The 12,953-nt window shown below is 55.8% G+C and overlaps 1 protein-coding gene across 1 annotated transcript; it reads right to left on the bottom strand.

Annotated features, from left to right (window-relative positions):
• Nucleotides 1-504: 504 nt before the first annotated feature.
• On the bottom strand, nucleotides 505-12,207 carry ATP6V0D2 (ATPase H+ transporting V0 subunit d2). The gene is made up of 8 exons (XM_016198970.2): nucleotides 12,078-12,207; nucleotides 7,232-7,403; nucleotides 5,357-5,535; nucleotides 4,880-4,959; nucleotides 3,589-3,666; nucleotides 2,809-2,985; nucleotides 1,740-1,817; nucleotides 505-666 (listed from the first exon to the last, which is right to left on the bottom strand). Exons 1-8 carry the CDS (start codon nucleotides 12,205-12,207, stop codon nucleotides 505-507), a joined length of 1,056 nt encoding a protein of 351 aa, XP_016054456.2.
• Nucleotides 12,208-12,953: the final 746 nt, after the last annotated feature.

Consider the following 12,953-nt stretch of genomic DNA (forward strand, 5'->3'; position numbering starts at 1 on the left):
AGCACACATACCCAGGTTGCAGGTCCGATCCCCGGTCAGGGTGCATACAGGAGGCAGCCGATCGCTGTTTCCCTCTCACATTGATGTTTCTCTCTCTCCCGAATCAATGAAAAACATACCCTTGGGTGATTATTAAAAACAAAAGTAAAGCAGACACAGAATTTGGGCCCGTGTTGAACCACGAAGAACAGGGATAAAACACTTTTATTAGACTCGATTTTTAACAGAACAAAACAAGAGCAGGGCAAGTACCAAGGGTTCACTAAGATGAATGCCTGAGGCCCAGGAAAGAGCGAGACATAAACGTGGAAACAGGATTTAAGGCCCCGGAGGGGAAAATTCGAGCTGCGTCTCGGTTGGTTACTGGGCTTGCAGAGGGGCCTGCGATCCTCTCGGGCCGGGCGGCTTCCTCCCGTGCGGCCCAGATAACCTGACGCAGCTCCTCTTACTCCGCTCAGTAGCTGCTTCTTCCCACTCCCGACCCCCCGCCCCACAGGCCTCGGGCTACAGGATCGGGATGTAGCTGTTGATCTTGGTGCGATGTCTCTGCGAGATGCACTCCGCGATCCACACGATGTTCCTCATCTCCTGCTCCCTCAGCTTCGTGTAGGCGTAGAACACGCCGCAGTGGAACTGCCTGGAGAACGCCAGCACGTTCATCTTCACCTGAGCCGGGGGCAGTGTGACCATCAGCTCACCCGGAGCACACTGACTGCCCACAAGCGACAAGCTCCAGGCGGGCTGGGGCCTGAGCAGATACACGCAGACAGACAGCGTAATTTAAAGAGCAAGTGTGGCCGGGCCGGCGTGGCTCAGTGGATGAGCACCGACCCATGAACCAAGAGGTCAAAGGTTCGATTCCCGGTCAGGGCACAGGCCTGGGTTTCGGGCTCGATCCCCGGCAGGGGGTGTGCAGGAGGCAGCCGATCAATGACTCTCATCATTGATGTTTCTATCTCTCTCCGTCTCCCTTGCTCTCTCTCTAAAATCAGTAAAAACATATTAAATAAAAAGTAAGCATGTAGGGACCATAAGGCAATCCCCAGACCTTAGCAGCACTGTGAGCACAGGCTCCTAGGACCTTGGTGTGTGTGTGGGGGGGGGGGGGTAACTCTGGAGTCGTATTTATTTGGCTTCTAGCTCGAGGGCTTGTCTCATTTAGGGAAAGCATTTTTCTTGGCCACAGCTTTTAAAGATTTCAAAAGGTTTGTAGGCTGCCTAACTCCCTCCAGGCAGCATCCCAGGCCCCTGGCATTTAGACTCAGCTTCGATGAGCGTTTCTAGGATGTTCAGCAGCAACCCGACTTACAGTTCAATTGTTTGTGTGTTTTTCTGTCGAGGGAGATAAGTGAAATTTTCAAAAAAGTAATTTTAAACGGGGGCAGAGTCTGAAAGGGAACGATGCCTGTATTCTGCTCTGACGGAAGGAGGAGAGGTTCCGCGTCCCTCCCGCAGCTCTGAAAACCTTGGCGCGGGGGCCAGGGCGCGGAGGCCGCGGCCAGGAGCAGACGCTGGCTCCTGACCACCCGGCTCCCCAGCAGCCTCCTGGCGCCCGAGGGGCAGGGAGCGGGACTGGAACACTCCTGACCACGAGGACCCTTGAGTGGTTTCCACCACTTTTTACGACAGACCCTGGTGAGTGGTGGGAAATGCTCAGCCCCCGGGTCTCCCGGCGAGAGGAGATGCTTAAAACCCGGCGTGAGGAGCCCATGCGAGTGGATGGCGTGTCCGTGTCCTACCTCGTGCTCGTAAAACGCGTCCTCCAGCGACTTCCCCGCGCTCCCGTCACCCACGGCCTCGAACAGGGGCTTGTATGCCTGACGAAAGAGCAGAGACGATTTCTTAACAAATTCTCTTTTCTTGTAAATGGATGTGATGGTATTTTCCTAGCTACACAGGAGCTGCATCTATTTTAAACACCTGTCCCCAGAAGGACGTTCCTGTAAACCTCGGGCCTCCTGAGGAAACACCAGATTTCCCAACGATGCGTGTGGGTGGACGGTAGCCCATTGCATAGCCCCCCACGTGGGCAGACGTGCCCCCCCCACCCTGTGTGAGCTCGTTTCCACACCCCAGTCTCAGGGCGCATGAGCCACGTGTTGGGGGCACAGGGAACACTCCATGGCCTGGGCTCACCGGCTCCGAGACAGGACAACTGATAAAACCCACGCGGAGCTTCCAGGGAGGGGGAGGTGGGCCCTGGGGGCCGCTCACGTTGGGACGTAACATCCAGAGCCTCCCGCAGGGAAAGGAGATGTTACGAGGGTCTGGGCACAGTTTCCTGACTTAGGTCTTTCCCAGGGGCCTCAGGAATCAATCCACAGGGACAGGAGAGGAGGGTCCTGCCCGCTCAGGAAAGTTACCTGCCGGGTCTGCGTGAGGAGGAGGGGAGGGGGTGGGAGGAGGCCAGTAACCTGGGCCCGGAGCTGCCGGCTGGTGCCTCTCTCCACCCGAGTTCCCGGCCAGGGCCCCGGGCACACAGGCCAGTGGACCCACGTCCTTCCTGGTGTTTCAGGTAGACACTGGGCACCTCACCCCAGCACCCACTGGGCGCTTCAAAGGACAGCCGGTGGGGCTGTTTCACCTACTCTGACCAGGAACCCGTCTGTCCGGGAATCAGCTTTATCAAGCCCGGCAAGAGCTGTGCCCCCAGGACACTCCTCAGAGACTCCGACAGCACCTGCTCGGCAGGACGGCCAGACAGACATCCCAGCGGGACTGCTGGGGATAAGGGGTGTCGCCGTGGGGTGTGACTTCTGGGGCCCACGCGATGGGCTCAGGGGCGTGTGTGAATCTGGGGTCACGTACCCCATAGTGGTCGGCCACCCTCTTCATCTGCTCGAAGTCTTCCGCCTGGGCCAGCAGGCGTAGCCCCTCCGGGTGGAGCTGGCCGCAGGTCGGGTAGAGGGCCTCGCGGTCCTCTTTGCTCAGTTCGGTGCCGAAGGAGTTGAGAGTGATGATGAAAGCACGCCTGTCGGCCTCGAACTGAATTCGCAAGAGATGCAACCAGTGAGAGTCTAAGCATCTGCTCCAGGTTATACACACGGCCCTAAAGAGACAGTCACTTTTTGCCCGGCTGGTGTGGCTCAGTGGTTGAGTGTCATCCCATGAACCGAGGTCACGGGTTCGATTCCCGGTCAGGGCACAAGCCCAGGTTGTGGGCTCCATCCCAGTCGGGGGCGTGCAGGAGGCAGCCGATCAGGGATGCTTCTCTCTCCCTCTCCCTTCCTCTCTCTCTAAAAAAATGAACAAAAACATTAAAAAAAGACGATGCCTTTCTAAGCGATTTGCTTTCAAACTCTCTGGGGGCTTTGAGTGTCTGCGTCTGTGCTCTTGGTGAGAACTGGAATGGGGACTGTAAACAGGCCTCACAGGACGACACTCCAGCCAACGGAGCCACCCGGCCAGGGCCAGAAAATACCACTTTTGTTAACTGAGGACATCAAAGGACATGCATATAACAAAATATATCGCTTATTTTATTTTAGATAAAGGAGTGACTAAGATAAAGCACCGTCAGCCAGATGATATCAATGAGACGTGCGGAAGCCCGTTATCTGGCCTGACATCGTCAAGGACTCTTCTTACCTGGAGGATGGGACACATGATTTCTGCCGTGACGTCACCATGGTCCTTACAGAATTTATAGAAGGCCTCCAGGTAGGACTGAAAAAAGAGAGGTCACAAAACAGTGAGACGACTGTGTGCTCCTCGTGAACTTTTCTAGACCAGCTTTTCATGGCTTAGTAAACACTTTAACGGAAGAGATGCTGCTTCTCCCATCGGGAGATATTTCATGATAAATTCGGGAGAAATCGTCATATTCAAGCATGTCGCGGTCTGAAAAAAACAACCCGTGAAAGAGCCGAATTGTGCTGATCACACCTCATAATTGCTTGCAGCCGCTTTTCTGCGTGGATCGTGGATGATCTCACACGGTCAGTTCTGGCGACTCTAAGGACAGTGCCAAACGCTTCTGCGAGCTCCGCAGACACTCTCGACGGTCCTGTGCCGACATCTCCTCCCTTAGGAGCCACACTCGGGTGGCTCTGAGATGGCGGGCACAGCGGGAGGCACCTGCCGAGTCCCCCCGTTGTTACTAGTGAACCGACTCCGGCCACGTGACCTCCCCTCCCGGCCTCCTCGTCTGATCCAGGAATGGAGCCCGCACGGTTTTGCTGGATAAAGTGAGTTACAGCCTATAAACTGTTTAAGCAGTGCTTTCCGTTAGCTGTATGCAGGGGTCCCTCCCGTAAGCCCATAAGCCTCTTTATAACAGACAGTTGCCCACGATGCAGGTGCAGTGCTTTCCGCAGGCCCCGCGTCTCAGCGTGGCACGTATAGGCGGCTGGCGGCCTGCGCTCATTCGGCTGCCCTGTGAGCGTGTCCGCGGGCGCTGTGGCCATCGGAGTGAAAGGACAGGGTTCACTCAGCGCCCGTTACACAGGGGTCCTGGGGCGGGGGCCACACCGGTCAGTCACTCAGATTGTGCCAAGTGGCACCTGGGACATCGTGTGCCCGGCTGGTCATCTTGGCGTGTTGTCCATGGTCGGTAAGTTAAAGTTGTGTGGACAGATGAACTGTGGCACTCGGGGACACTAACAGGACAGAGGACAGAGAGGGACGCTAACAGGAGGCTCCCTGTAAATGCGGCTGTTTCCAAACCCATCAGCAGCTTTTACATTCCAGGCAAAGAGCTGGGGGTACAGAGGAGAACTGGGTGTCACCCCCTCTCAGCCACCCTCAGGCCGGGGAAGCCGAGACGGCGCAGGTAAGCCCCAAATACGCCTCGCGTCCCAGCTGCAGGGGCCGGCGACAGGCAGTCGCTCCTAACAGAGAACTCAATCGGGACGCAGGGCGCAGTAAAGAGAAACGTTACCTTGTACAGCTTGTTGCGCAGAATTTCAATATTCAGTTCGTCCAGCGTGTTCTCAGACATGCAGTCTTGGAAGAAGGGAGCTGAGGACGGAAGTCATCACACAGGATGAGACCACCGAGAGCTTGGTTATGAACCGTGGCAAGTGTGCCCTGAGCCCCCCGCCCAGGAGGCGCTCGCCCGTGGGGACGCCGGGGTTTCGGCCCACAGGCCCCTGCAACCTGAGGGCGAGGACCGCAGCCGAAGCGGCGGATTATTTAGCGTTTACCCTGCGCCCCGCGGCGCACACGGACACACCCTCGCTCAGTCCCCACAGCCTGGGAAACGTGCGCTCAGGCCCTGCTCTGGGAACGGAGGGGCCGGGCCGTCCCCTTCGAGTCCCTCCACTTCCAGCCGTGTTCACGGGACAACTGCGACTGGGACGGACTTTCCTAAGGACAGTGAGACACACGGGCAGGTGCGGAATCACGACCGCGCTACCTAAGGGCGTCTCCACCAGGACGGCCTGGAAGAGGTCGGAGGGCGTCTCGGCGATGTTGACGGCCTCCATCTCCGTGAAGCGGCCCAGCGGGTGGCACTTGCCCAGGATGTCCCCCACCGACTTCTTCTGCAGGGCCCCGTTCATCAGCAGGATCACGTTGTCGATCATGTAGCTGCACCTGGAGCGGGGAGGCTCGGCTGTCAGAAAACAGCCGCACCTGAGCGGGGCCCACCCACGGGCGAAACCGCCTCCGGCCGCAGGTGCTTCCTTCCCTCGGGGAGGGAGGCGAGTCCCTTCGTCCTGAGCTCTGGGCTTTGAGAGGTGTGGGTGCTAAGTACCCGACTCCTGGGGGAGCCGGAGTTGGAAAAGGCGATAGGATAACTAACACCCCGAGGGGACGCCCCCTCGGGCAACTGTCGCGGGGGGTGGGTGGGGGTGCGGGTGTCAGGTGTCCCCTTCATCAGGATGGATGGACGGTGGGCTCAAGAGGTTGAGAAACCCAGACCCAGGGCGGTTCATTCTACTTTGAACACGCGGCGTGTTTACCGTCAGCGGCTCTGCGCCCCGTCGAGAACAGTGGGGGGCAGACCTCACTTGTTTCACACGCAAGACACCGGACGGGACAGGGTTTAGAAAATTGTGTTTCTTACAGCAAGGGAAGGAAAAACAGCTGAGCGGACAGGAGAGAAACAAGTGTGAGGGGGCATCCGCTCGTATCTATCAAAATCTAAAATCCCATGTCTGCCGACAAAGCAGTTTCCCTCTGGGAATCCGTCCTGGAGAAGCTCTGGCAGGAGAAACCCCATCCGCGTACGAGGAACCTGTAAATGGAACAGCAGAGAAGAGACACCACCGAGGCAGGCGGGTGGGGGGGGGGGTCTAAATAAATCACGGCGCCCGGCCGGGCGTGGCTCAGCGGTTGAGCGTCGACCTAGGATCCAGGCGATCAGGGTTCAATTCCCGGTCAGGGCACATGCCCGGTTGTGGGCTCGATCAATGACTCTCATCATTGATGTTTCTGTCTCTATCCCTCTCCTGCTCTCTCTGAAATCAATAAAGATATAGTAAAAAAAAAAAAAAAAGAAATATCAAGCGGGGAAAGAGCGGGAGGTGTTCGACTTCCTTCGTAAACATCTAAAATGCAACGGGCGGGGTGAGCGCGGATCGACGTAAATACACAAACGTAACTATTTTTCTGGAAAAGTGCGTAAGAAAGTGAGCCGCGGTTACTGCCGGGAGAGAAGCTGAGCGGGGAAGCGGGGGCCGGTGGCATCGAGGAATATTTCCGTTTTATGCCCTTGTGAACCCGCCTAGGGCCTGGGCCCCGGCTCCCTAACTTTGTACATTGTATCTACAGCGCAGGTTCATGGCTCGGCTCAGCTACAGTTTCCAGCAGTAGGTGTAATAATGTAATAACTGGATCGATGGCGGTGCCCTTTACTGCTGAGCGCAGGCTCAGCCTTTTTTCGAATGAAGGGTCCTGACACCGAAAGGCCGCAGCCGCCGGCGACAGAAGGGTACACACGGGACGCCCCAAGTGACCGGGCCGGGGGTTCCTTACCCCGCCCCAGGGGGGCCAGGAAAGGCCGACGGGGCCGGAAGAGCATCTCCGGACGTGTCAGCCCCACCCGACAAGGGCTGCGAAGGCCCCGGGGCATCGCCCTCCGTCCCAGCCGCCCAGACCCTTCCCCCGTCCGCTCCACGGGATGAAAACGGAAAACGCTGCTCATCCCGAGGCCACCGCCACCTCGCAATCGGGCTGCTAAAGAAGCAAATTCCGTTGTCTCAGGTGTTCAGGGTGCGAGGCCTGAATTCAGACACGCCAACCAGAGAGGGTCTTAAACTGGGACCCAGCCCGGGCCCCCCGCACTCACGTCATGTAGATGAGGAACGTGCTCAGCGGCTCCAGGGAATGGTTCCGGAAATACTCGAACTCCCCGCACAGCTTCTTCCTCATTTCGGTGTCGATTTTGGAAACGGTGAGGGGGCTCGTTTCATTGGCCAGGAAGTTGCCGTAATCCGTGGTCTGCAGGTGAACCTTCAGGTCTGAAACCGAGCAGGACCCCACAGCAGTTAGACGCGAGCTCGAATGAAGGCCTCTCCAGCAGCCACTGAATTCACGCGGACTCTGCGGTAAACGCGCGTTTCACTGTCGTGACCTTCGTAGACCTTAACCTAAGTTCCGTGTGTGATTTGGGTGAGTGTGTTTCTCTAAAGCAATAAACAATTCAATATCGATACGGATATTCTGGCACAATACACATATTTTCAATTACCCAAAAAAAAAAAAAAAACCAGAATTTTTTTTAAATTTTTTTTGCCGTATCTCGCTTGTCTTTTATTTCAGATTTTCATATCATTCGACAGTTTGCATTCTCAGTGCTGAGGACTATTTGCCAACAGAAGGGACACAAATGGGATTTCTTTCGAAACCATGGTATTTAGACATATGTTTCTTTTAAGCAAAACATCTTCCAAACCTCTCAGCTGCCAGGGAGATCCTGAAATTAAATGTCTCCTGGGGCTTGGACCTCGCAGGAACCTTGTACTCGGCGGGCAGGCGGGCAGACCCGATGGAAGAGACCTTCCGTCCGGCACCAAACGACCCGGGGACACTTGCGTTCGGATCCTAAGAACATATTAGGATCCGAAATGCTTGCTCCCGGACCACCGCGGCCCGCCGGTGACAACAGCGATGCCTAAAGGTAGAGCCACCGCTTTCAAAACGGGGCCGGTGTTCCCCCAAGCGCTCGTCTAAGCAGGCGGGTGACGGATCGGGCCCTGAGGCCCAGCCAGTTTGGGAGGAACAGGCCTCCTACCTGCAGCGGCGGAAAGCCCTTGCCGGTTAACGTGGGTGATTGCACAGAACCTCCCCAGTCCCTAGAAACGACCAGCCCCCCCAGAGCGCTTGGGAAGCTGCTCCTTTTTCTCCCTGCGGGGCTGTGCCGCCAGGGGTAGGTTTTCCCCTTTTATTCCAGTGAGAGCGTGAAATGTTTTCCAAACTGTGGGGTCCCTACCCACTAAGTCGGATCATTAGGCCCCCAAAGGCACTAGAAGAAAGGCCTCGGTTAGGCTCTTATCGCAGATATCAGAGCCTAGCACAGAGTGCGCACGTGTGTGCAGGTGCGTGCACAGGTGTGTGCCGGGGGTGTCCACACGCGTGTGCAGCGGTGCTCACAGGGCCACAGTGGAAAGTGTGTCTCCCGCAGGCTCAGGTCCTGGGGCCGGGGAATCACCCCGTCACCAGTGAGACCGGACAGGATGGGACCTCGTGTGGCCTCGGGGAGGGAACCTGCCGGCCTCCCGCCCCCAGGCGTCCGGTGCCGCCTCCCCCTGCGGTTCGCTCGTCCACACGGGTACAGACCCCGCGCTTCGGGCCGCGTGGGGGTCACGCGAGAGGTGGATGCCACCGTGAGACTCATTCCCTTTTCTTCTCACTTTGACCCGTCTGCCCCCCAAAGTAACTCCATCCCGTTGGCTAAGCCCTGAGGCCTGGACTCTAAACCAGGATTTTTTTCAACCAGCACATTGGAATTGACCATCAGGCCTCATCATTTCTCCGACTTTGATAAGCGCGGGGACGTCTGTAGCACTGACTTCCTCCCCGGGTTTGCCCCGTCGCCACCGCCTCACGGAGACGGACCCTCGTCCTCCCTGGTCCTTCAGCTCCCACATCACCTGCGTTTCCCGCGAGGGCCCCCGAGTCCCACCCCTCGCACCCCCGGCTGCAGCCGCCTCCCCACCGACTCCACAGACGGGTCAGTTTTCATGGAATCGTCTCTTAACAGTGACCCCATTTCATAGACGGAGAAGCGGAGGCCCAGAGAATAACCGTCAGGTTTCCTAGCAGGTGTCTGCTGAGGACCAGACCCGCCTCTCTTCTCATTCAGTTTCCCGAAGCCCCGAGCTCGGACTTCAAGGTCCTTCCAGCCTAAATTCCAGCCTTATCTGCAGGGATTCTAGTCCAGCAGCCAAACCGGCTCCCGCCCCACCCACAGGGCTCCCGCCCCACCCACATCCTTCACTTCCTCATCGGTAATTCATTACCTTTCCTGTGAGCCCCGAATGTCTCCCCAGCTCACCCCCCACCCCCATCTCGCTGGCGTCTCCCAACCTGCTGTCCTCCGGGATTTGGGGTCACACCCCAAACACCTGGAACCCTAACCGTGAAACAGGAAGAATTATTTCAGGAATGCAGGAGTCCAGCAGGGAGAGGGGGGAACTAACTCTTGCAGATCCACCGTAGCTCAGGGGTCCTTGGCGTTCCCCGAAATCCTTACATTCACAGTTTACAAAACATCCTCAGAATCCCCCCGTCTTCCTGGAAGCTGGGCGTAGGCCCGGGGGACGGCACCTGGGGGTGTTAGCTTTCTTCTCTAGCCTGCAAGCTCTTTTAGGGCAGGGACTGTACCTTTTTAAAAAAATAAAAATTACTGATTTTAGAGAGGGAAGAAGGGGCGGGGAGAGAGTGAGATCTGTTGCTCCACCCACTCACGCGTCACCGGCTGATTCTTGCATGTGCCTTGACTGGGGATCGAACCCACAACCTTGGCGCAGTGGGAAGTAGCTCTGACCAGTGGAGCTCCCCAGGGGCGGGGACCGTACCTTTTTTCAACTACATGTCCTTGGCTGAAGCCAGAAAGTTTTTACCAGGGCTGTTGAATTTTACCTCCCACAGGCAGGCACAGTTGGAAAGGAAGGAAAGTCGCGTCCCTTCAGGGGACGTCCTTGTTCGTGAGATAAAACCTGCTCCTCTCTGTCCGTTCCAGACGAGGGTGGCCCAGAACACGGTGAATAAAGGCCGGTCCCCCAGTCCTCTCACCACACCCGAGAGCCAGGCCCGCCCACCGATTATTCTGAAAAGGCTGTTATTGCTAAATCCTGGAGCTCTGGTCTTGTTTCGGGGGGGGGAGAAACGTCAAGGAAGACGAAAGAATATTTACAAGTCTAATTTGTAATTTTAAAAGTCTGATGAAAACAGCAGCGTGGCCCTGAAAAGGCAGGAGGAACCTCATGTGGGTCCTAGTCGTGGGGGCGGCGGCTCTGAAAGGCCTCGGCCGGCCAGTCCAGGGCTCTGGCCTGGAAAAGGCGGTGCTGGGGAGACAGCAGAGACCCGGGGCCTGGGCTGGGGCTGGGAGAAGTAGCGTCTTAGCACCAGCAGGGCCGTGCTCCGTCTTTGACACAACACTTTGTGCCCCTTCACCGCTATCATTCTGGTTCAAGTCCCTCGTGAGGAAGTTGAACGGTTCTCTGTGGACACAGGCAGGAGTCCAGCTTCCCTCTCGGGCCCCCGGAGGGGCTGAGTCAGAGGGTCCCCGGGACGGCTCAGCTCACGGCCTCCGAGGGGAGGGAACAGATGAGCCTTCTGACCACAGGCGCACGGTCCGCTCACGTGTGAGGACCAGGGCTTTGCAAAGCTTGTCTGACAATCTTTGTTTTCTCTCTTCCGAATCCACCGAAAACTGACGGGGTCCTTGCAAGTGGCTCTAAAACAATATGCCGATATCAGGACACCTTTCTTTTAAAGACTGGAGGCCTGGCCAGCGTGGCTCAGTGGTTGAATGTCGACCCATGAACCTGGAGATCAGGGTTCGATTCCTGGTCAGGACGCATGCCCGGGTTTTGGCTCGATCCCCAGCAAGGGGCGTGCAGGAGGCAGCTGATCAAGGACATGAAGCCCTTTTGCATTTGGGCTGATTTTCTCAGCAGACGTTATAACCCACAGTTTCCTGATCCACACCGACATGCCTGGGGGTCCCCGTTTGCAGAGTGTTTCCCAGTTCTGACAACATCCTCCACGTATAACCTCATTTATTTCTCCAAGCAACTGGACAAAGCACGTGTGACCATCACATTTTACAGGTGAGAGCTCGGGGCTCAGCCTGGAGCCCCAGGTCACCTACCTACACCTGGCAGAGGTCATGGTCAGGGCCTGGCCTCACCCCAGGCCCCTCGGTGGATGTTTTTAAAGCTTCAGTTAAAGACAAACCTCAAATAAACTCTCCTGTCAATAGATGCTGGGAAAGTGGGGAGGAAATAAAATTCTCTGGACTGAGGTTTTTAGCAAGTTTTTTTGTTGTTGTTGACCATAGATCCCTGGGCAATTTGGTGGCTTCTTTCTCCAAATACTATTTATAAATATGCAGAAAGAGAATAGATAGGGTTTCAAAGGAAACCAAATATATTACAATACATGCAGGGTGTCCCCCCAAAAATGTATACACACTTTAACAGCTGATAACTCAATTTTGAAATTGAAATGTATTTTAATAAACACTGCCTTTATAATTATTCAAAGCGTGTATACATTTTGGGGGGACACCCTATAGTTATCAAGATATTTTAAAATGTATGACACTGTGCTCCTTTATTGACATTAAATATCAGGAGTAGAGTTTCTACCATGATTTTTAAATAGTGAAAACAAACATGATATTGCAAAGCACCTACCAGAACTGTATCAGGATCTGAAAATACTGACTTTCTATTGGTGACAAAGTACCTACCTTCACAATGAGAGGAAATGCAAATTTCCCTTAGAGAATCCTGAACACAGAGATGTTACTGTTTTCTGATCCAAGTTCATGGACCCCTGAGGCCCCGGCCTTGGAATAAGAACCTGCTCTGGGCGCTCAGGCCCTGGGACCGGGTCCTCAGCCTGCATCCCGGGGGAGGGGGCATCACTTCCCATCCGGCCCGCGGCCTGCGAGGTCAGCTTACCCTCCAGGGTCTCGCACTGGACCAGGTTGAGGTAGTCCTGCTGGGTCAGGAGGCCGGCCTTGCACCCCCGCACCAGGCCCTCCAGGTAGCCGTGGTCCACATTGAAGCACAGCTCCGCACTCTCCAGCATGGGGACAGGTGAGGGCGGTCGGGCCGGGACAGCGGTGTCCTGGGAGCCCTGGGAGCCTTGCACTGGTCTGGAAGAGCTCAGCCGGCTCAGGAGTCACCAGGAGGCTGCCTGTCAGCTGACAGTCAGGGTTTAGTGACTAGTTCTCTCTAGTTCAGTGGCTTTGACCACAGAGGCTCAGCGGTGTTGACGGCAACAATGAATGACCTGGATGACCCACCAGCCCAAGAAGCCACCACCACGGGGGGAGGGCCGGGTGGGCGGTCAGTCCGGCTCTGCTATTGTGCAGGAGAAACACCAGAATGTTTTGTAAACATTCCTCCCCCCTGCTGAGCTTTCAAATGTAAACTACATTTGTCCTCAACAGTCTTCAGGACTATTAATGTGAAGAAAGAAATGGCCTTAAAAAAAAATCAAGTTATGTAAATACATCAATTGAAGAAGCCTGAGAAACTAATCCAGCATTTTTTGTTTTAAATTTTAACACACTTTAAAAATATATGTTTTTATTGATTTTTAGAGAGAGAGAAAGGGAGAGGGAGAGAGAGAAACAGCAATGAGAGAGAAACACTGATGGGCTGCCTCCTGCACCCCCCTCCTGGGGATGGAGCACAAAACCCAGGCCTGTGCCCTGACCAGGAATCCAAACCTGACCTCCTGGATCACGGACGCTCAACCCCTGAGCCACACCGGCCAGGGGCTCTTTGCACCTTGTTGATTTGGGAGAATTCAGCGTTTTAAGGGCGTCT

Source organism: Miniopterus natalensis, chromosome 16, assembly GCF_054644295.1.
Source record: "Miniopterus natalensis isolate mMinNat1 chromosome 16, mMinNat1.hap1, whole genome shotgun sequence".
Classification (NCBI taxonomy): domain Eukaryota; kingdom Metazoa; phylum Chordata; class Mammalia; order Chiroptera; family Miniopteridae; genus Miniopterus; species Miniopterus natalensis.

What these genes read in the sequence shown, in the direction of transcription:
- ATP6V0D2 (XM_016198970.2), bottom strand. Translation starts at nt 12,207, where the DNA reads ATGCTGGAGAGTGCGGAGCTGTGCTTCAATGTGGACCACGGCTACCTG. An exon ending in CCAGTGCGAGACCCTGGAGG is followed by an intron (nt 7,404 to 12,077) that starts GTAAGCTGACCT and finishes GCTCGGTTTCAG; the next exon opens with ACCTGAAGGTTCACCTGCAG. An exon ending in CCTGGTGGAGACGCCCTTAG is followed by an intron (nt 4,960 to 5,356) that starts GTAGCGCGGTCG and finishes TTCCGTCCTCAG; the next exon opens with CTCCCTTCTTCCAAGACTGC.